General features: G+C 38.8%; 1 protein-coding gene and 1 long non-coding RNA gene across 3 annotated transcripts; one reads left to right on the top strand and one right to left on the bottom strand.

Moving 5' to 3' along the window:
* Positions 1-1314: 1314 nt before the first annotated feature.
* On the top strand, positions 1315-4623 carry LOC129770389 (uncharacterized). Of its 2 annotated transcripts, none has more exons than XR_008742108.1 (5): positions 1315-2176; positions 2243-2629; positions 2689-3963; positions 4025-4419; positions 4498-4623. It is a non-coding gene; the product is annotated as an uncharacterized LOC129770389 (long non-coding RNA). The 2 variants fall into 2 exon arrangements; XR_008742109.1 differs by having other exon boundaries at positions 1316-2176; positions 2689-3939.
* Positions 4624-7822: 3199 nt separating this feature from the next.
* On the bottom strand, positions 7823-23039 carry LOC129770384 (partitioning defective 6 homolog beta). The gene is made up of 5 exons (XM_055773200.1): positions 22609-23039; positions 22328-22553; positions 21716-21843; positions 9654-9751; positions 7823-9594 (listed from the first exon to the last, which is right to left on the bottom strand). Exons 1-5 carry the CDS (start codon positions 22669-22671, stop codon positions 9165-9167), a joined length of 945 nt encoding a protein of 314 aa, XP_055629175.1. The 5' UTR covers positions 22672-23039; the 3' UTR covers positions 7823-9164.
* Positions 23040-23367: the final 328 nt, after the last annotated feature.

Here is a 23367-nt window from a genome sequence, read left to right as displayed (position 1 = left end):
ACCAACTTATATCACTCGCGGATAGAAAAGGAATACATTTGAGTGACTGGTGAGGCGAGTAATATGGAAATTGGATATCATTGTCTCAATAAAAAGCTGCCAGCGGTACTGTGGCGTTGTATATTAAAGCCAGAGTTTGCATCTTGTGTTCGACTGGCAATAGAAAGAAGGCGACGGTGAGACGAGGGGACTTTTCTAAAAACATCATTATGGTAAGAATCTATGTTTAAGAGTTATGTTGGAAAACATTTGAAGACATGTGGGTTACTACAAAACGTAGCGATATTAAAAAATCTTTTTTTTATTAATAAAAACTTTTAACATATTGGGCCTGATTACGAACGTCACGGTGAAAACGGAATGAAATGCATACAAATTGCATACAATTCATTTCGTTTTCACCGTGAAGTGACGTTCATGATCAGGCCCATTATTCGTGTTGCACAATCAAAACGCGAACAGTTTTCAAAGTAGAATTGAAATCCCAACAACACAAATACATCTCGTTGATTTAACCGGATGTTATGGGTACAAACACAATCAACTTGTTTACGTCATGCCTAGATTGTACCGGAAGTCAGGTATTTTTATGGTACCTCTGTATATATATATAAAGTTACTCAGATTCAAACCAAGGCGCCTAGAAGTATATCCTAAGGTAAGGCCGCTTCGTCACTAAGTTGGTTAGAGGAGCGGTATATTAAAACAATACGGAAGAAAGCAGAAGGGGAATTATTTGCTTGCAGCGCCAAAGAGACAGACTGATCGCGAGTGAGCTTTTGCATAAGCGTATTGTGTATTGTTTACAAACAAAACACAGTAGATTTCCAAGATGGTTGAAGAGTGGCTTTAAAAAGTTGGCCCACCTTAGGATATACTTCTAGGTGCCTTGATTCAAACATCGTTCATCAGTCGAACAATCTTCCTTATAGAGTAAATAAGCCCGCGGTTACATTACTTTGGAGCTGACGAAAAGAAATAAACTAATTTGTTCGCTCAAAGCAGACGATTCCGAACAAAGCGAGAGGAAGCAATGTAACCAGCCGGGTGCTATGATTGATGCTAGGATCGTTAGAAAAATCTCGAGCAGAACTGTCAGTAGGATACCTAATTCATATGAAAACAAAGGGAAAATGTCAGTGGGATACCCGATATGTTGGCTCCTGTCAGTTCAATGGGGGTTCTCTAAAGACGTCACCCAGCTGAATGTAACCACAATACAAGTAGTGTACAGTAGTGTCACAGCGGCCGATACAAGGCCTTAAGGTAAGGTTACATTTGCTTGGAGTACGCACGAAAACTTGATTGTGCGAAGAGCGACGAAAAGAAACAAACAATTTTGTTCGAAAGAAGCTGACGAATTCGAACGAAGCAAGTGGGAAGCAATGTAACCACACCAATACAATTCTATGTAGCTGTTTACTTCTCACGATTCTATGCGTTTCTTGCAGCCTCGATTGTATGCGTTTCCTCAGCCTCAGCCTCACCGTGGCCTTAGGCCGCGGTGACACTGCTTGCCCCTTCACTGGAGACAAACATTAGTAAATGAAGCTACCAAATCTTTAGTAGTTGAAACATTGGTAAAATGCACAAATTTTTTGTACATATTACCAAAATCCGGTAAAACTGATGTCAGATGTAATGTACATCCCTACCAGAGATTCGTACATTTTACTTCATGCCATTTGTAACCTTCAATGTTTTCATTCCTACACTGAGAGAAATAATTAGTAAATATAACGATTTTTTTGGTAAATACTACCAATCTATAGTCATTTTCGACCGTACTAATAAACACATATGTCAAGCAGAACCATGATTCGGAAGCCCAATATCGGCTACATTTTCTCGCCGAAAATGCACGTATCAGAATTATATCCTTATTATACCTCCGTATTGCCTTATGGGAACAATGAAAATGGTTAATACGCGCTTTTCTCACCAGTTTTCAGATATGACAATATCCAAGCTTACTAATGTTATCGAGTAAAATATACTAATCTCTGGTAGGGATGCGGGTTTGTTGACAATATGTACAAAACATTTGTACATTCTACTAATTTTGTATTACCAAATGTATTTAGTAGTTTTCGACCGAGGATTTTTCTAAGGGTAGCGACTGTGAAGTGCGCACTTCGTAATCGCCATTTTTTTGTGGAAGCGAAACAATTCGGAGGTAAGCATTTGTTTTTGTTATGTTTCCGTTCTTATCTAATGTTTTCTCTATGTTGGTAAATTCTAGATATTCCGAAATATACTCATTTTGGACGACGTTTCTTCTATTCTACTACTGATAGAAGCATTTCCATTTGCGATCAATCGTAAACGAACATTTTACAACAGCCATGATTCGATGCTAATATTTGGCGATACAAACTAGGGAAAGGAAGAACCAATAACGATTCACCATCGGTCCGTGCAAACGGTATCAAATGAGCGTATCTTTTCGTCGACCAACGGCAGCGACCAGCGAATCAACAAGTGCAGCTGATTCCAGCACGAATAGCTCTTCTGTTTCTTCACTGGAGCATCGAAAATCCCTATCAGGCTCAGGTGCAGGCAAGAATCAATGAAGGAGGAGCAAGCTACGCTACCGCAAGTATAGTCATTTGCTCATAAAATTTACAAGGTATGGCCTTCCGATGAACGAAAGTAGATTTTTCGATCATCTTTTCATTCGTTTTCCAGATGTATCGAAACTCTCTAGGAAAAGTGTCGTCATTCGTTTTTTCTACAAACTGATAACCTCTGCGTGATAATGATTTGTCAGGAAGATCCAATCAACTGCTTTTCTCAACCGGAGGATGACATGGAACATGAAGAACGTCAGAACCGACTACGTGCTCTGTGCAATCATCAGGATCTGTTCCAGGAGGAGAGTGTTGAATTTGATACTGGAAAGCATCGACAAAATCAATGTCATATCGTCACTAGGTTTCATGATTTCCTCCTGGCTAGTGATGAAAAAGTTGGGAGTCGATATCCGGATATCTGTTCCAACTACTAGCGGTTGTCATCAAGGAAAACTCAGTTTGCTAACTCAAATCATTTTAATTGGCTCATCCCCCATCTTGGAACGCAAGCATCTAGTAAGGACTCCGGATCGATTTGTAAATATCTCGCCTCTCGAGAACCATAATCGTGCTCCGATGATTTTGTATGTGTTGTGTTCACTGTGCGTTGGTAATGGTCGGTATGGTTGGTTGGTCGGTAATCCTAATATCCTCGTTCATCGTGTTGAGGAATCTGGGGTGTACCAGAAGTGTTACTTTGAAATTACTATGGACCATAACGGACAAACGTGCACAAACTTGACACCGCGTTTGCGAATTAATTGGGCCAATACTGCTGAATATGTTGAGGATGTAAAAATGGGGCGAAAATGACGTTGGTAATAATTTGCATACTCATGATTCCGGACGTGACAAAACTATTCATCGCAAAAGGAATGGAATTGCACGCTAGATCTCAGCGTCTCGGTGATACGGTTTATGTTCAATGGAGAGCCAATGCATGTTTGATTTTAATCTAACTTGAATGTTTTTTTTTTTCCGGTGATGAGCTGCTCGTCGAAGCTAAGTTGTCAATTTTATTTTGGTTTCCGCGTTTCTGTCTGCGATATTGAACCCTAAGATGGAAGAATTCGGCGATCTGCTGGTCGAGAGCACTCACAACTTGTGAGACAAAGAGCGAATTCAACAAAGTTAAACAAAGACAACGAAAACCATCGTAGCTCCCATTCAGTTCCGTATAGCATATACGGCTATGGCGACTATCAGAAAGCTGTTGATCTATGGATACAATTCGGACCAACAAACTGGTGAGACGAATGAGCCCCTTGCGGCGGAAGCATTCAGACAGAACTTCGCAACCATCAGAACGCACCTAGCGGAGAAGACGTATGCTGTTATGTCAAGACACACATACTTTTAGTTTGAGGTACGGACTGTGGGACTGATGAGGGTTTGTAAAAGTAGTTTTTTGTTAACAATCTGTTTGAATTAGTTTTTTTCTGTTTCATCAGGACTGCAATTCCGAAACGATGTTGGGGAATGATGATCCATCGTGTGCTTTTGATGGCTACAATATAAGCATGAGCACAAATATCGAATCCGATTGTTCAATACGACCAATCACGACCCCTCAATCCAATGTAGTCGTTCTGTTACAAGAAAACAAGCCCCAAATTCCTACTGAAGACACATTTCCACTGCCTCACCAAGAGCAAATCACATAGATGGTTGCCGAAAAATTTCAAATGTAAGTTTATATGAACCCCCTTCTTCGAACTCTGGGGCATTCCAGAGCGTCACAATTAAATGGGCAAGTAAACTACACCTGCGCAGGGTCGAAAATTTCGGTAGGCGATACCTGGTCGGAGACGTAATCGTTTTCTTCTTAAATATCCACGACAAGATCGTAAGTAGACACAATCTGTAAATCTTAAATTTATATTTTTAATACCATTAATATATCAATATTTCTTTTCTTCTTCAGAGCACGAGAGGAATAAATACGAACTAAGAGTACTGGGTACTGGTGTCATCAACTTCCTGCTAATCAGCGCCCCATTCTCTAGAGACAGCGATGCAGTAGAAGGAGTTATTGCGACGAGAATTATTGTTGTTTTCATATTTTGAAATATTATATTAAAATAACATGTTATCAAACACAGGATTTTAAATAAAACAAAAAGGAAAAAAATATTATTTTAACCCTGATGATTAACTCTTACAATTGAGAAACAACATTTCTACTGATATCGTTCCAAAGGTTAATCAACAAACGCCCTTTATTGAACCGACAAATCACCTTCATTGAGCTGATATTGATCCAACACTGGACCAGTAGTACAGTCCGGATCGTAGTTTCGTTTGACATATAAACCTACCAATCTGTTTTCGTAGAATGTACCAATGATTAGTAGGGTAGAAAATCACTCGGGAATTGGTAACATGTACCAAAAAATTAGTAATATTTACTAATGATTCCTCTCAGTGTTCTTACGAAAATGAGGCTGCAAGAAACGCATAGAATCGTGAGAAGTAAACAGCTACATAGAATTGTATTTATGTGGTTACATTGCTTCCCACTTGCTTCGTTCGAATTCATCAGCTTCTATCGAACAAAATTGTTTGTTTCTCTTCGTCAGATATCGCAAAATCAAATTTTCCTGCGTACTTCGATCCAGCGCACCTCGGCCTAACAGTATACTGCAACAAAATTTCCTCGTGTTGTAGACCGTTTCCGAAAAACTGTAAGAAATGTTTATCCGAAAAATGTTTCTTAACCGTGTCAGTGATTGAGAAACTAAAGTTAATAGGATGCAATATCCTTTTAGATACATCTTCAAAAATTGACGGATCATGCCGTTTTTCTCTATAAAGAGATATAGAGATAAGCGTTTTATCTGCTACCGTGTATAACACAGATTTGTATCGCTCACAGGACCGGGCCAATTCACATTCAGAAACATTTCTTTGAACTAAATTGGGAAATTCTTCCAAACCAACCAAAGTTCAGCCACTTGTATCCTGAAACATCTCCTTTAAATGAGTCCCTAAAATATACCACGGACGTTTTCAAACGTTTTGTATCAATCGGAAGCCCGGCCCAGATTCCCACTAGACGATGCTATCTCCCTCTTCCAGCCGCGACGCCTATGCTTTCCATGGCGTTTTTTGTTACCATTCAATTTCAATTGTGCACAGAGAGTACTTTCCGGGAATCCTTGATAGTCTGCTGCTCGGCGTTTTGAATTTGAGTTTTTTCTGGTCATCTCCATGTCCAGGACAAGCGCCTACGGGAATAACGTTTGCATTAAAAGTGGACTTTTCTTCGGATGATGATAAGAAAAAACTAAGACAAATAATTGAGTTTGATCAATTTCCCATGGAAGGTAACTATATTAATTTACTTGCAAAAAAATTCTACGCCCTTGCGAGCGGTTCACCGGAACATTCGCCATGGCGGACGGTAACATGCGTGTAGGCATGTTTTTGAGTTCTTTCTTCGTTTTATTTATCAATTCCTTCTCAGTTTTCGCGACAAAATTGTTGGAGTAGATCTTACGCTTCAGATTTGCCCATAAATTCTCGATAGGACGCAGCTGGGGGACGTTGGGCGAGCTCGCCGACTTGGGTACCAAATCGATATTCAGCCGCTCCATTTCCTCTAACGTTTGCTTCGATTAGTGGGTCAACGCCAGATCCGGCAAAACACCGCGTCTTCGCCCTTATGGTATTTCTCAATGAACGACGCAACTTCCGGCAGGCACTTCGTACTATAATTTTCCCCGTTCACGGCCAGTCCGGAGTTAAAGAAGAGCGGCTTTGACATCTTCTTCTCGCTGATTGCCAGCCACAACAGCACCTTCTTGAGGAACTTGGTATGTGAAATAAACTTCACTTCGGAGCTCACTTCCTTCGTGGGGGAAGTAAAATAAGAAGTGCCCTGCCAGTCGTTGCCATTCAGAGATAGGTCTCGTCGTCCATCACCACCCCCACCGCCACGTCGCGATTCGTCGGGAAAATCGACTTGACCATCTTATTCAGCCGCTGCCGCTGCGTCATTGCCTGCAGCTCCGCGACCAGTGGACGGGACTTACGCTTCCTGACATGTATGTCCATATTCGCCAGGTACTTTTTCACTGTTTGGCCGGTTGCACCGACCTCCCGGCCAAGCGCACGCATCGATGTAGCCACTTTTCCCTAGATCTTCCTCTTCAGCATCCTTTGGAGCTTCTTTTCGCCCAGGGTCGTCGGCCGTTCAGAACCGGGCTTTCTTTCGATGCTTTGATTGTTGTCCAATAGTGCCAAGATGTTGTACATGCCTGAATGGGCGTATCCGGCGTCCACAAAGTGCCGCACGATGTCCGCTTACGACGCGGCGGGATACCGAGTAGTTTCACTGCTCTTGCCATCACGATTAGAGTTCGACTCATAGAGCTGTCAATTTTTTTCTGCTGACTCATGGGTTACTATGATTGATGATGCATGGATAGTTTCGTCACTGCGTGTGTAGGTAAAGCCATGAAAAATCGGCAATTTTTGTTAATTTTTTTAATGCAAACGTTAGCGCATATTTTTCTTGTTTGTTTGTTTCTTTTCTTTTTCTCTTTTTCTGAAAATTTTGTTTATTTTAATCACTTCAAATAAGTCACATCCAGATACAGACCACTCAAAACATACTAATTTCGGATAAATTTAGGATCTGCAATACTTTTTTCGTTGAATTGGGAGAAGAAAGAATTCATTGCGTCTCACGATGGGTTTAGACTAGGGATACATATATTCATGTGAAGAAATATGATGAGATTTATAGAGATCGCATCAACCGTTCACACTAGCGCGAATTTATATGATGAATATATTCATGAATTCCCTTCATGCAATTTGAAGTTATGATAAATGTACGACCCGTTTACATATGCGTATATTTATTTTGAATTGAGCATCAATGATAGAAACAAATTAATAAAAAAAATGATTTTAAAAATGAACGCTGTTTACATCTGCTGATAGTAAACACATTCAATTTCCTATAAGTACGAGTGAAAGAAAGAGAGAATGAGTCGTCTCACTCTTTCTCGGTGATTTATTCACCTGAAGTTGAACTGATGCCAATTTTGATGATTTCTCACCAGTGTTCACATATCGTAGATTTATCCCAGTTATATATACGTAATGTTCAGGAACCCTGAGAGAGAACGACAACTTCGAGACGGGCCTCACACTCTGTAGGTGTTTGCTCCTGGCGAGAATACTAGAGTAACCCAAGATTGGATCTTTCGGAAATAAATTATGAGAAATGAAAAACAATCTAGTTAACATACATGTCTCCGTTTAATAAAATATTGTTTTATGCAGAACAGTTGTTATACACACTGAATATTATTTCAAATGGATTATCCATTGAATTAACTCAACTGAAATATACTTTAACTCAACTGAAATATACTTTTCAAGTGAAGAGTATACGTAATGTATAAGTAATCTTATTCGTGGTTATGTTTTAATCTATGTTTTATTAACTTTTTATAACACGATTTTTCGGGTAATAGAATTTCTCATTGATCTGATTGGGAAAATACAGTTTTTTTTGCTTTTGAATCAGTTTTCGAGCAGTTTATTTGGTATCTATATAAAAGACCAGCACATCTTTATTACTTGGTTCGTATAATATACGTTTCTAACACTAAATTTCATTTGAGACAAAGGACGGTTGACCTCTTCTTGTTGCTCTTGTTATCTGACTAAAAGATGTAGTAAACTACATTATAATCATCTCACATCGCATCGCATCACACATGATACTAAAATGTGATATCGTTTTATGCTTCTCTCGTTTTTTGATGATACGACGATCATTGATATTTTCGTTATAACTTGTATATAGCAAGGCATGGTTCGGATAGACCTATTTGATTGATTCGATTAAAATAGATGTTCGATACCAAAAAAGGCACTAATATCTAACGTTTTAAAGGCAAATTTTGATGCGTGATTTCCAATTGAGCACTGTTAGATTCAATGCAGTATTACAACACATGTGATTTTAACTGTAATTACAATATTGCTTCATTTATGTTATTAATTTATAGAACAATAACTTCTTAGAAGTATAGAAACGATGAAATTAACATAGAAAAATGTACGATGAATATGACACCACAACGTCGGGAACAAAATTATTTCTACTGGAATGTCCGAAAACTATGATTTTTATTGGTGGTCTAAATGAAATATTTCCACAAGATATAAAAATACGCAAACAGAACCAAGAAGCAGAACTGCAAATGAGTGACATAAAACGAGATTGCAAAAAACAATCATCATACACATACATTTTTTTCCATTTCATTATGAAGACATTGAATATCGAAGGAATGTTTGTAGAATACTGTTTACTGCTTAATTTGAGATATACTTCTAAATCGGTATCCAGGTAAAGTGTAAATATTCTCCATTTATAAGTGGATCGAGTGCGGTTTCTCACCGTTGTGTAAAAAATGTGGGAAGGCATAATCAACACCAACAGCGCGAACGCCTTTCTGGAACATGTCATTGTTTGAAGATGTAAATTTACGAAAGGTGCGCAGGTGCTCATTAAGCTTGGATGATTTTTCACTCAAGATTGCAACAACACCCATTCTGTCGTACAATCTAGAGATGTAAAACGCCATCCTTCTGCGTAATCAAAGTGTTTTCCTCTAATGTAACCGCGCCAGTAAGATCGCGAATTTCATCTTGATCTTCTTGATCGTTGTCGTCTGAAGTTGTCGTATGATGAGATTGGTGCGAGCCGCCCGATAACTGACTATTGCGGGAAAATGATCCACGCCGTGGCGGGGCCAACGTTCTTTGATTTGCTGGTTTTACAGTAATTATTAGATTTGAGCTATTTGCCACCATCATATCAGTTACTTGATCTAACGTTTTCCCATTTACTTCAATACCATTCACTTCCAGCACTTCATCGTTGACTGCAAGCAGTCCAGTGCTTTCGGCCAAACCTCCTGGCACTAAACGAGAGATGAATATACCTGGCTGCATTTCTAGGCCGTTTGCAGTAACGCGCACAGAGTTTCCATCACTGAAATTGTGAAGAGTTATTTATTATAAACAATAATATAAAAAAAAATGCTTTCTCACCGGATATAGAATCCTAATGGTTTGTCACTACCATGCTTCAGCAAACGAACACGCCTACAAGTCTCCGGCACGATATCAACATCGATGATAGCAGATACCTAAAGTGCACAATAATTTACATAAATAAATACTACGTAGGATAGGTATAGGTAATAAATACTACGTAGGATAGGTATGAGTAATATGGTCTTTCGTAAAACGAATTTGTTCTCTATTGCGAATATCACGTGTACTACATGGGCTGGAATGTCCCAGGATTTTTAATGAACACAATCGTTTTTGGGCAAAGCTGTATTTATTCCTCAACATCGCTTCCTTCAAGGGCAACACACTTGGTATGGAGAGTTTCCAACATTTCGATTCCTTTTCTGCAGTACGAAACGTCTAGGTCTTCGAAATGTGCCTCAGGGCCACTCTGCAGACTGCCTATTGGACTCAGGAGTGTGGTAAAGGATCCACGTTTCAACCAATGTCACAACACGCCGAAAGAAAGCCCGCAACTCGATTACACTTCAACAATGCCAAACCGGCTGTTGAATCTTCAACGCGCCGCTGTTTTCGGTCGACGGTCAGCAAACGCGACCCCAATCGTGCGGATAGCGTTTGTATGTCCAAAATGTCGTGCAAAATGTATCCCACTCGTTCTTTTGAAATACCTACGACCTCAGCTAACTCGCGTAACTTCCCTTTACGATCGTTCAAAAGGAGTCGATGCACTTGTTTTACGATTTTTGGATTCGTAGGCTTTTTTGGCCTTCCATAGCGAGGTGCATTTGCGGTGCACATTTGAAATTCATCAAACCAACGATAAACTGTTGTTCTCGAAGGAGCAGAAGTGAAATAACCGAAATAACATTTCGTCAACCACATTGATTGTTCAGGAGTTTTCTCATCAAAATACAGGGTCTTTCAGATTAAACGCTCACGCAAAAAATTTTAATAACTTTTACAAAAGTGAACCGATTTTTATTTTTTAAAAAACGAAAATATAGCTTGTTTTAGGACATTTCCGATGTTACCACCCCTTTTTCGACAACGCGTTTAAACGGTGAACAAAATTCTTCATACACAACTCTAACATTACGACTTCGATGCTGTTGAAAATCCGATTTATTTCTTCTTTACGTTCCTCCAAATTGTGTGGCTTATTAACATAGCAACGGTCTTTCACGTACCCTCAGAGGAAGTAATCGACGACGAGAAATTCTTACTATACGAAAACAAAGTTTCAAAGTTGCTCAAGTAATACGATTTCACTAAAAATACACTTTCTTGTAAATTGTACATCTTGAAACTAAAAACCATCCGATCAGACTGAACGAGTAGCCGAATATTATCGTCCCGAAGTGGGGAATGCATTGTTACCATCGACGGAGCGAAAAAAAATTTATAAGGAGCTATTCGATATTCCTCTTTCTCCATTTTCTATACGTATGCCCAGATAATGACACTTAAACAACTTAAATAAACAGAATGTCGTGAAACTTCACACATAAGCTAATGATAGATGAACCTCTCGAAATGAATCTTGTTTATTTTTTTTTATTCCATTTGTTTATTTTAGGCTCATTAGCATTTTAGCCGTAACAGAGACGAATTTTAATCGTGTACATGTCACATGTTTATCATATCTATAAAAAGTACATTACACAGTTGCCATTTGTCGGCGTAAGAGTATTCCCTTCTATACCATTGAATATGGAACATTACATAGTATCTATTTAGGCGTAAGAGTATTCCTTCTGTTCTTCCATTATCCAGTTAGACCACCGGACAGCGGAGACAGCTGATATGATCATTGTTGTGTTATGAATAAGAACAGCAGCCCGATGTTTCTGGTAGAGCAGAGCAGTTGTATGGATGAATCGACCTTCATTCGACCATGGATCGATATCCATCGCTGATGATTGTTGCGTGGACGTAGTTATTCCATCACAACACAAAGATGGTCAATTGAGGGCCCTGAGTTTGGAACTTACGATCGATCGCTTAGTAAGTGAACGCGTAATCAATGTGACTACGAAGACCCCCTGATAGCTCGTTATCAAAACAAAAAAAATCTTCTCAGCCCGATTCCAGATAGCTTGAAGCCTTGTGTTATTGGGATGACATGACGGTGATTTCGGTTGGAGCGGAGTTCCGTCACCCCGTATTATTGGAAGTAATGCATTCTTGAGATGACGCTTTTGTTACTTCAACGTTGGTCCGCGCGGAATCGACGTCGTGAAACACGTACCGATTGAATAGAGCGATTCCTGTTTTGCGAAATCCGATAACTGCTATTTCCATAGTTGCAGCTTGGACATACAGTGTCGGACAAAACATTAAGACAACTGCTCAAGCAAAAAAATAAAGTGACAAAACTTTGAGGAAAAACAATCCCATCTAGTGCTTCAATCTACTTATAATAATTTATTTGTATTGTTCGAAGAAATTTATTACATCTGTAGTTAAAACAATAGTCATTCATTAGAAAATACGTTTTAAGCATACTTAATAACTAAAATGACGCAACAAAAATTAGGACCGGTTTTAAAATTCATGGTAAAAAAAATAAAAACAAGAAAATTCATACCGTGCAAAGCTTCTTGGGTTAGTACTTGGTCGTGTAACCTTTGTTACGCATCACTTCACGCAGCCGGTTCAGCATGGATTCCACTAGCTTCTGGCACGTGGTGACCAGGATGGCGTACCAACAAGCATGGATTCTATCCCACAGTTGCTGCTTATTCTTCGACTTCTCCGTGTACACCGACCTTTTTCATGACGTCGATTTGGTTATCTTGGAACCATTTTTTGAGAGTATTGACGGTGTGCTTCGGATCGTTCGCATGAACTGCTATTTCAGTCTCCCACTCGGCGTGTGGCAGCATAACATCCCTTAGGATTTGGGCGTAATGGGGGTACTGATCTTATCCACCCAGTACAGGATGCCAACCTCGTACCAGGAGAAGCACCCCCAAACCATAATATTCCCTCCTCGCTTGAATGTCTTCGTGGTATACTGTGGTATGCAGTCTACAAAAAAACACTTACATATGTCCACGCGTTGTGAAAATTTCATGTTCTTGTTTGAACACGAACATTCTTTTCGCTAGTGTTCAATATTTACTCCAAACACGAACAATGATATTCAAACATAAACATGCGTTTCTCACATCATAAACAAACACGATGTTTATGATTCAAGCACATCATCACTCGCAGTTTAACGCTCTTGCGTACAAGACGTGTTCTTGACAGTTTTGGAAGTTTTTAGAAAGTGGCTTAAACGATAGGAATTTAAAAAAAATATTTCAGAAAATCGTAATAGATATGAAATATCTCGGCCGAAATAAAATAATTATATTTTTCAACAATGTGAATAAAGCCAACACTTTGGTTCGTGAGAGCAAACTGGAGCAGTTTGGTTACAAATCATATATCCCAAAACACCTTGTGAGCATATCCGGAGTGATAAATGGAATTCCAAGCAATATTTCGGACACGGAAATTCAATCAGAAATAGAATCTGAGGTGCAAACTTTGAAAGTTTTTCGGCTTTCGCGTTATGTCGACGGAATTAAAATCCCAAGCAGCAGGATAAGTATCACATTCCTAGCACAAACGTTACCAGAAATGATAAGAATTTTCAGCACGAATTGTAAAGTGATTCCTTTCAACCAAAAAGTGGAATTTTGTTCAAATTGTCACCGCTTTAACCATAATGCCGGGAGTTTCAGAGGAAAGACACGATGTGAACAGTGTTCGTAAAATACACACACACGAGGAGCAAAATTTCCCGAGCTTTAAGGTGAAGGTGGAAGCTAGCCACAAATGGCGCTCATTTCTTTCATCTCCCTCTCTCACCCCTCGCCCGAATATCAATAATTTTGCGAAACAGTCTGAAGAAAATGGTCGTTTTCTCACACTTCCCATCAAGTAATATCAACCAAACTCTAATCGATTACTCACAAGATATTAAATTTTCATCTGCTGTCGCACTGTATAGTGAAAAACGTCGGAAAACTCGAGCTAGTGCTCTGAAAGTTAAACTTTCATTTTTCAATTTTCGGCAACGGTTTTGTTTGTAATGGTGAAAGCATCGTTTTTTTTCGACACTGATGCCAGACAACATAATCGAAACAGCTATAAAAACCACTCAAAAAAGTGTTATTCCTGAGTCATAGCGTTTCATGCCATAAAAATCAATAGAATAAAATTGTGTTGATGTCAATACAATTATTATTTTTACGTTTAATGAGTCTATAATATAAGTTTTAGCAACTTTAACATAGGGTAAGAAAATTGTATTGCAGAGCTCGGAACACTGCCACGGCTGCCTATGTTTTCAAAAACAGTAAACGGAAAAGTATTACATTCAATTAAAATGTGTGGCCAACGAACAGAAGGGTTAAGGCTCTCCAACGTGAATATGTGAAAACAATACGATCAACGAAGGAAAACATTAAGGAATTATCAACATCGAGTTACTATACGAAAGAACTTGTTAATACCAAAAGAGCCCCAACTCGCATGTGTTATAAATTTGCTCATGTTACGCTCGCGTATAATCAGAATTTTATTTCATATGCAAATGCACCTTCTATATATATTTATATTTGCAATTGTTCATCGGAACATATCGTTCAAACATTTTATTAGAGTATTGTTATTTTTTCAAATGTATTCAAAGACTCGTGTCAATGAAGCGCCGCACAGCCTGAATTGTGAGTTGATCTATTTACGTGTGCTTTGCTCTTCTCTCACAAACACTATTACCCTCATTTTTACACGTGGGTTTACCTATACTAATACAGTGACTAGCTTCCACCTTCACCTTCAAGACGAAGAAAAATGCTTTCATTGTCGAAACAGTAGTCACCGAACAACAGATCGAGCCCATTGGGAAAATTAACAGGGCAATATAGTCACGCAACGCAGGGGAGAAGAGGGGAGGAGTCTGTTTTTATTCTATCATATTTTCTGTATCAAACATTTATTCCATGTAACGGAGAAACATGTTATTTGCAAGTTGTTGAAAAATCTTGAACGAGAATTGTGTCTGAAAATAATCTGATATTATAATGATGAGTTTTGGTATAAGTACTATGATTTTTTTAGTAAAAGTTAAATTCAACGGGGTCGATTAGAAGATCAATCAATGAACAATTCTACGATTGGACTCATGAACTTGCGCTTAGTAAGAAAACTTGAATGTTTGAATGTATTGATAACAAAAAAAAAACAAATTTTGGGCAAGATGAAGTTTGCCGGGTCAGCTAGTAAATAAATAAATACTTAAAAATTAGTTTTAGATGGATGTTTTTAAGGAAAGTTCACACCTATTCTTGGTATTTTGATGTGGGAAACTAAACATCTCCGTCACGCTCTAATCAATTTTGGTACTTGTTCATGTAGCGGAAGCACCCATTGTTATGATAGATTCTTCCCTTTCCCATGTCAACACACCAATACACCGTGTGTTGAGTGGTGGTGGTGTGGTGTCTAATTCGCTTCCTTAACTTTACACATTTCCATTGCTTGGGTGAAAATACAAGAGACATGTACATGATATTTGAACATCATGTAAAACAAACACGACACATTTTCAAACTTGAGGTACGAAAAAATCATGTTTGTCTACAAACACCAAGCTGCGAGAGCAGCGTGAACATTGTTCGTCTCGTACGCAGTGTTCTATGTGAAACACGGAATATTGCTGGCATGTAAGCGCAGCCTATTGGGCGATGAATCCAAGTTTTTCCGCCCGAGCCGATGAGGTTTACCTTCGTCTCATCCGACCACAGTACATTTCGCCACTGCATATCCTTCTCCTGACCGATCCAATCGAAGTAGCCTTTCGCGAACTTTAGCCGCGTCTCAGATGCTTCGGCGTCAGCCTCGGGACCTTCCGAGGGCTTTTATCGCCTAGCCCCTGTTCCGCCAACCGCCGCTAAACTGGCCGGGAACTCACGAACAAGTACAATTAGTCCCGTATCTTTTCGAGCTTTTGAAGGGATCTTTCTTGGAGGCTCGCTTTACGGCAGAGTCATCCTTCGCGGTCGTTTACCTTGGGCGTCCAGTCGTTTCGGATTTCTCGCGGTCGTGGAGGACACAAAGGGTTTGGATCGTCCCAAATACTCTGCGATTTCGCGTTGGCTTTGAACAATATAAATAAATTACTTCGAATAATGTAAATAAATTATTATAAATGGATTGAAGCACTGGATTGTTTTTTCTCAAAGTTTTGTCACTTTCTTTTTTTGTTTGAGCAGCGTTTTTAATGCTTTCTTCGGCACTGTATAGCGCGAGTATAAATTACGTATATAAAAATAGTTTCTGTGGGAACTTGTGTGTTCGAAATGATTTAAATCAAAATATCAATTGTGGCTGGACAAAGATCGCAGGGTCAGCTACTACTTAATAAGAGTATTGGATTTGTTGGATGATAAATGTGATTGAATCAATAACAAACCCGCCTGGTCAAACTGTTTCCATCTGCCCTTGTCGCAGTAGTTGTTTTGACGTAGGACTACGTCTTTCATTTCTATACCGGGGTGTAAAATCAAAGTTTCGAAAACGAAAGCGTTACGCCGGAGACCGAGATTTTGAGCGTTAATAGATCCTAAATAAATGAACGAAATGGTATGATAAACACTTCATTCAAAAGATAAAATGTCTACGCGTTATATACTTGTTACTTTTTGACCCAAAAACTTGTTTCAATAGTCTTAAATTTGCTTTCAAAACAGGCTATTGAAATCACCAATCGGTATATAAGCGAGCGTCGCTCGGAAATCCACTCAGTTATAATTGAACAGCGATTGGAGCATGTTGTCGCTGTTGTGGCGAAGCTCTTCGTTTATCATGAAAGCGCGGATGAACGGTGCCACCAAGAGTCTGTTTGTGCACCTTAGGCCAGAAGGGAATCCGTCAGGAGGAGAGTGATGCCACAAACGGTTCCCCGGGAAGAGTTCGGAGCAGCCGCCACACACACACATACACGCGCGGAACTCTTCGTTTGGATGCCATTCAGCATCGAGAAAATTCCGGGGAGATTCAATCGTTGTTGAAAAATAATCTGCCAGTTCCTCTGGGAACTGAAAAATACATTCATGCAAAAGAGTTCATTTTAATGTTTTCTATCCATGTAACACTGCGATCAAATATTTTTCAATTAAGTGCTATTAACAGGTGGTTATCGAGTTAGCATTAACCACTGATGGGCTTCGAGTATCGAGGAAAATCTGGAACAAACTAATCGTTGCTGAAAAATACCCTGCCAATTCCCCTGGGAATTGAGAAATACATTGATGCGAAAGAGTTTATTCTAATGTTTTCTATCCATATAACACTGCAACCAAATACATTTTGTTTTGTGATTTTTCAATCGATCGCAATTAACATGGAAGCTTCTGAAAATTATTCTTCCCCATCAGTAGAAAATTTTCGTATCCAATATTGTATGCGCGCGCAACGGAAAATGTTACGCATCGCGAAAATTATATAATTTTCAATCAATTATTGCTCAGTCGCCGAATGTTTCAAACTCAGAGAGTCCATTCCCCCCTTGTTTGCCTTCCAAATTGCTATCGTAAACCACACCTTCTCTCGATTCAATCACACACAAAAAGCATACCTAAGCGATATTCTGGTGGTGAAACGCATTCATTTTTCGTGAGGACATCGACAAGGTAACATCATAATTGAACGAGCTGGACGGCGAGGAATCGAGGGATCGAGATATTCATTACCTAGCCTGACCTAACCTGAAAGACATGCAGTTTGTTTGGAACTGTGAGGGAGGGCAGAAAAGCCGAGCCATCAGGAGGAGAAGGAAGGAAGGAAGGTATTGTATTATAGAGACTTTAAACTTTTTCAGTTCATTCGTCTCTAGCCTTGAGAAAGGCCCTTTGAAAACTCTACTCTATTCTACTCCAGCGCTACCACCTCCGCCCTCTTGCCTTGAGAAAGGCACTCGATCCCTCGCCGTCCAGCCCGTACAGCAACGATGTTGTCCAGTCGGTGTCCACACAAAGAATGAGGAGGAGAAGAGATAGTGACCAAGAGAGTATCAGCATCGAAAAACGGTTCTCCGGGAAGACATCGAAGCAGCCGCCACACACACACACATACACGCGTTTGGATGCCATTCAGCATCGAAAAACAGGAAGTGGGTTATATCTATGGTATAACCGCAAGGGTGACGTAGGACTATCGTTGATTTAGAGATCATTTGTATGAAGTTGAATCTGAATTCATTCTGAATGAATGAATATTTGGAGAACTTCCAAAACGAGAGCGTTACGTTTGAGGCACAAGGTTTTATGCATCCAATATTGGATACGGAAATATCCTACTGATGGGGAAGAATAATCTTCAGAAGCTATCCTGTTGATTGCGATTGATTGAAAAATCACAAAACCTAATGTATTTGGTCACAGTGTTACATGGATAGAAAACATTAAAATAAACTCTTTCATATGAATGTAATTTTAAATTCCCAGAGGAACTGGCAGATTATTTTCAGTAACGATTAGATATTTCCACATTTTTCTCGATACTGAAAGCCCACCCCAGTGGTTAATGCTAACTCGATAACCATCTGTTAATAGCACTTGATTGAAACATATTTGGTCACAGTGTTACATGGATAGAAAACATTCAAATAAACTCTTTCACATGAATGTATTTTTAAATTCCTAGAGGAACTGGCAGATTATAATCCGATCCAAACGGAAAGAATTCCGTGCGTGTATGTGTGTGTGTGTAGCGGCTGCTTCGAGATCTTCCCGGGGAACCGTTTGTAGCATCACTCTCCTCCTGATGGATTCCCTTCTGGCCTAAGGTGCACAAACAGGCTCTTGGTGACACCGTTCATCCGCGCTTTCATGATAAATGAAGAGCTTCACCACAACAGCGACAACATGCTCCAATCGCTGTTCAATTAGAACTGAGTGGATTTCCGAGCGGCGCTCGCTTATATACCGATTGGTGATTTCAATAGCCTATTTTGAAAGCAAATTTAAGACTATTGAAACAAGTTTTTGGATCAGAAAGTAACAAGTATAGAACGCGTAGACATTTTATCTTTCGAATGAAGTGTTTATCATACCATTTCGTTCAGTTGTTTAGGAGCTATTAACACTCAAAATCTCGGTCTCCGGCGTAACGCTTTCGTTTTCGAAACTTTGATTTTACACCCCGGTATAGAAATGAAAGACGTAGTCCTACGTCAAAAATTCCGGAAAGATCTAATCGCTGCTGAAAAATAATCTGCCAGTTCCCTGGGAATTGAAAAATACATTAATGTGAAAGAGTTTATTTTAATGTTTTCTATCCATGTAAAACTGCGACCAAATATTTTTCAATTAAGTGCTATTAACCCTATTAACAGGTGGTTATCGAGTTAGCATCAACCACTGATGGGCTTCGAGTATCGGAGAGAATCTGGGAAGATGTTATTGTTGCTGAAAAATAATCTGCCAGTTCCCCTGGGAATTGAAACATACATTCATGCTAAAGAGTTTATTTTAATGTATTCTAACATATAACGTTGCGACCAAATACATTTGGTTTTGTGATTTTTCAATCAAGTGCAATTAGCAGGATAGCTTCTGAAGATGTTCGTTTTCAATATTGGATGCGCGCGCAACGGAAAATGTTTCGCATCGCGAAAAACAATCGATTATTGCTCAGTTGCTGAAAGTTTCAAACTCAGAGAGTTCATTCGCCTCTAGTTTGCCTTCCAAATTGCCATCGTAAACCACACCTTCTTTCTATTCAATCACGGACAAAAAGCACACTTAAGCGATATTCTGGTGGTGAAACGCAATCTGTTAGAGGCAAATGAACTGAAAAGTTGAAAGCCTCTTTAATTCAACATCATCATCATGAAACGCAATCATTTTTCGTGAGGACATCGACAAGACAACATCGTTATTGAACGAGCTGAACGTGCTGGACGAGCTGGACGGCGAGGGATCAAGATATTCATTACATGACATGAAACGCTTTTTAGAGGCGAATGAACTTACAAGTTTAAAGCCTCTTATAAACAAAGAAACAAAGAAAGAAAGAAACGCATTCAGTTAGTTTGGAACTGTGAGGGAGCGCAGAAAAACCGATCCACCAGAAGAAGAGAAGACGACCGAGAGAGTATCAGCACCGAAAAACGGTTCCGTTTGAGACATCAGAGCAGCCGGCACACACACAGATATATACGTGCGGAACTTCATTCGTTTAAATGCCATCCAGCATCGAGAAGATTCCGGAAGAATATTATCGTTGCTGAAAAATTTTCTGCCAGTTCCCCTGGGAATTGATAAATTCATGCGAAAGAGTTTATCTTAATGTTTTCTAACCATATAACACTGCGGCGAAATACATTTGTTTTTGTGATTTTTCAATCAAGTGCAATTATCAGAGTTTATTTTAACGTTTTCTATCCATATAATACTGCGACCAAATACAATTGGTTTAAAATACAATACAATTGGTTTTGTGATGTTACAATCAAGTGCAATTAACAGGTGGTCATCGAGTTAGCATCAACCACTGATGATGGACTTCGAGAAGAATCCGGAAAGATATCGCTGCTGCAAAATAATCTGCCAGTTTCCCTTGGCATTGAAAATAACATGCAAGCGAAAGAGTTTATTTTAATGTTTTCTAACCATATAACACTGCTACCAAATACATTTCGTTCTGTGATTTTTCAATCAAGGGCAATTAGCAGGAAAGCTTCTGAAGATTATTCTTCCTCATCAGTAGGATATTTTCGTATCCAATATTGGATGCATAAAATCTTGTACCTCTAACGTAACGCTCTCGTTTTCGAAGTCCCCCGAATATTCATTTATTCTTTATTCAGAATGGATTCAGATTCAACTTCAAACAAATGATCACTGAATCAACGATAGTCCTACGCCACCATTGCGGTTATACCATAGATATAACCCACTTCCTGTTTTTAAGTCTGGTTTTCAACCCTTCTCAATGAAGACAATCTGTGTTTGGGAAACACGGAGATTCCAGCAATCGTACATCAACCGCTGCGCAATCATAACTGAGTGGATTTCCGAGCGAGCATTAGTTTATATACATATTTGTGTGATTCCAATATCATGTTTTCAAAAGAATTTGTAAGCCATTGAAACAAATTTTTGGGTCAATAATTAACAATCATATAGCTCTTGGATGTTTCATCGTTCGATTGAAGTAATTATCATTCCACTCCATTCAGCCGGTAGAGAGATATTCACGTTCAAAACCTTGCACTCCAAGCGTCGCGCTCCCGTTTCCGAAACATTGAATTTACACCCCTGTACAGAAATGAAAGACGAAGTCTTACATCAAAAGATAGAATTTCCCAAACTGTTGCTCCGGAAAAATACGAAGTCGCGTTGCTTTGACAGTATCCTCTGCCCGCATCAGAAAGTTTAAACAAAACAATCAAGATGGGTGCAACAAGATATAAAAAAAAACGCTCAACTTCACATCAATGGAACGATCTAAGCAATACCCAAGCTAGTTGCAGGATAATACATAATTTTCCGAATTTCTATTTGTACTCTACTGAATTTTCTAATATTGAATTGTATCGAGTTCAAGATATACTTGAACTCACATTTGATCGATGTTAAGTCAGACCGGACAATGTGACATTTTTATGATTTCGAGAAAAACGAACTTGAAGGTTTTATTGAGCTTCCAAAACAATTTCGATATGTTCTTCCCGCTGTATGCATGATTGTTCATATATATAATAAAAATGGATTGCTAGTATCTAATAAATGTGGTATGTAGCTTACGAAATGTTTAAGTAAATGCAATCAATAACTCTTTTTTATCATTTTTGCGACTCGGTTCTCTCTTAACACTTAACACCGACCATTACCATTGTGAGTAATATGAATTTGTTTTACCAATCTCATACAACTTGTTTTTGTTGTAAGGACGATAGTTTGACAGATTCGCATGATTTCGTAATTCAATGTGAATTACTATAGTTAAAAAATTTCGCAAAAACCAATTTCGCACCTGAAAAATTCGCTCATTCTATAACAGGGTTTACTTACCTGCCGGAAATCATGTGGATTGGAAATGGCTAAACTTTTCGATTTAACCGGCGTTTGTCCAAGAATACTGCTGATCAAATTACGTGGTCTTATAGTTCCATAACCAGTAATCTCTTCTATACTGTCACCTTGAAAATGCAATAGAAAATAGAAAATACAATTAACGATATAACAATTTTCGACAAAAATGTAATGACAATACACATTTTCAAGACCAAATCTAACGAAGAAACTGTAAGCTCCCAAAATAACACATTCTATCTTGCTTGTTAGGAACAACAGAAACATGCCTCCCCTCATATTTCTATTGTTCTTATCGACCACGATAGAACGTTTCTCTCGAGATGAGTGGGAGCAGATTCCCGGAAATCGAACTGCTATGAAAAAATCTGAACATGCAAATAAAGAACAGTATGATTACGGCTTCAATAACAAGGCAGCATAATGAATTATGTGATTCATTCCTCGAGAATGCAATAATACGATACACTCTGATAGGAGAATCGCGACAATTGAGGAAACAATCAAACACATTATACACTATCATATGCAACGAGCATACTTTCGCTTCTGCGACAGCGGAATCATAAAGAAGCTTACGGTCATTCTTACCTTTTCGTTGAATAATAACTCGAAGCAGGGGTCGGGCGGTTGAGAGAGCTCTACCGAAGTTATCGTCATTATTGATTGGCAATAAATCGTTGTCCCGTGGATCAATATAAGATACTAGCAACTGGGAACGTTCTAAATTGTGCAGGCGCTCGATCAGGGATTGGAATTCCTCGAAATTGTGATGTTCGGATCGTTTGAGGGACCACCGTCGGAATTCAGCGTCAAACTATAACATAAATATGATAACATATTTCAAACAGATATGCGTACCAATTACCTACTTTTGACTTTATTTCAATATGATCACTTTCGAGTTTGGAACTCGCGATTTTATTTTTCGACATCGCTCAATGCATTGACGCACTCTTTCGGTATATAAAATTGAAAGACGACTAAAATTATGCGCTGGATAGTTGCACACGTTCGCTTTCCCGATGAGTTTTTCTATTATCTTTCGTTCACAGATATATACCCTTCTGCTTTCTGCTCTTTGCACTTGTATACTTTTTCTTTTTCTCGTTCACGAGAGATGAAATATCAAAAATATATCAATCAAAACTATACCCAATGTTTGTCTCGAGGACATAGTCCTAATATAATTGCATATACAGTAATGCTAACGTCATTAAACCAAAAAACAACAGAATTAATTGTATAATTCTGGAATGATAAAGAAATAAAATAAATTTAGATGTATTTGAATGAAAAAAATGTGACGTATCTGATTGTCAGTTAGAGGCGGTATGTTTTTCTGCTGTCAATGCACTATTTTCTGCGGTCTATATGCGCTGCTCGAAGTCGTACATGTTTCGCTTTTTTTCATTGAAAAAGAAGGGACTTCGGCCAACATATACATATTGGTGAAGTTTTCGTTAATTGATTATTCAAATGATTCAAAAATCTTCAACTTAAAATAAATATGGACGGGTGAGACAGGTGGTTGTTGATTAATTCTTGCGTAACTTTTGAAAAGATCCAATGTTACAAATGTAACAAATAGAGTTAATGGGTGCACACAGGTGCACACTATCAGTTCTTAA

The sequence above is a fragment of the Toxorhynchites rutilus genome, chromosome 2 (genome assembly GCF_029784135.1).
Source record: "Toxorhynchites rutilus septentrionalis strain SRP chromosome 2, ASM2978413v1, whole genome shotgun sequence".
Classification (NCBI taxonomy): domain Eukaryota; kingdom Metazoa; phylum Arthropoda; class Insecta; order Diptera; family Culicidae; genus Toxorhynchites; species Toxorhynchites rutilus.
This window is presented reverse-complemented; position numbering and strand designations above follow the sequence as displayed.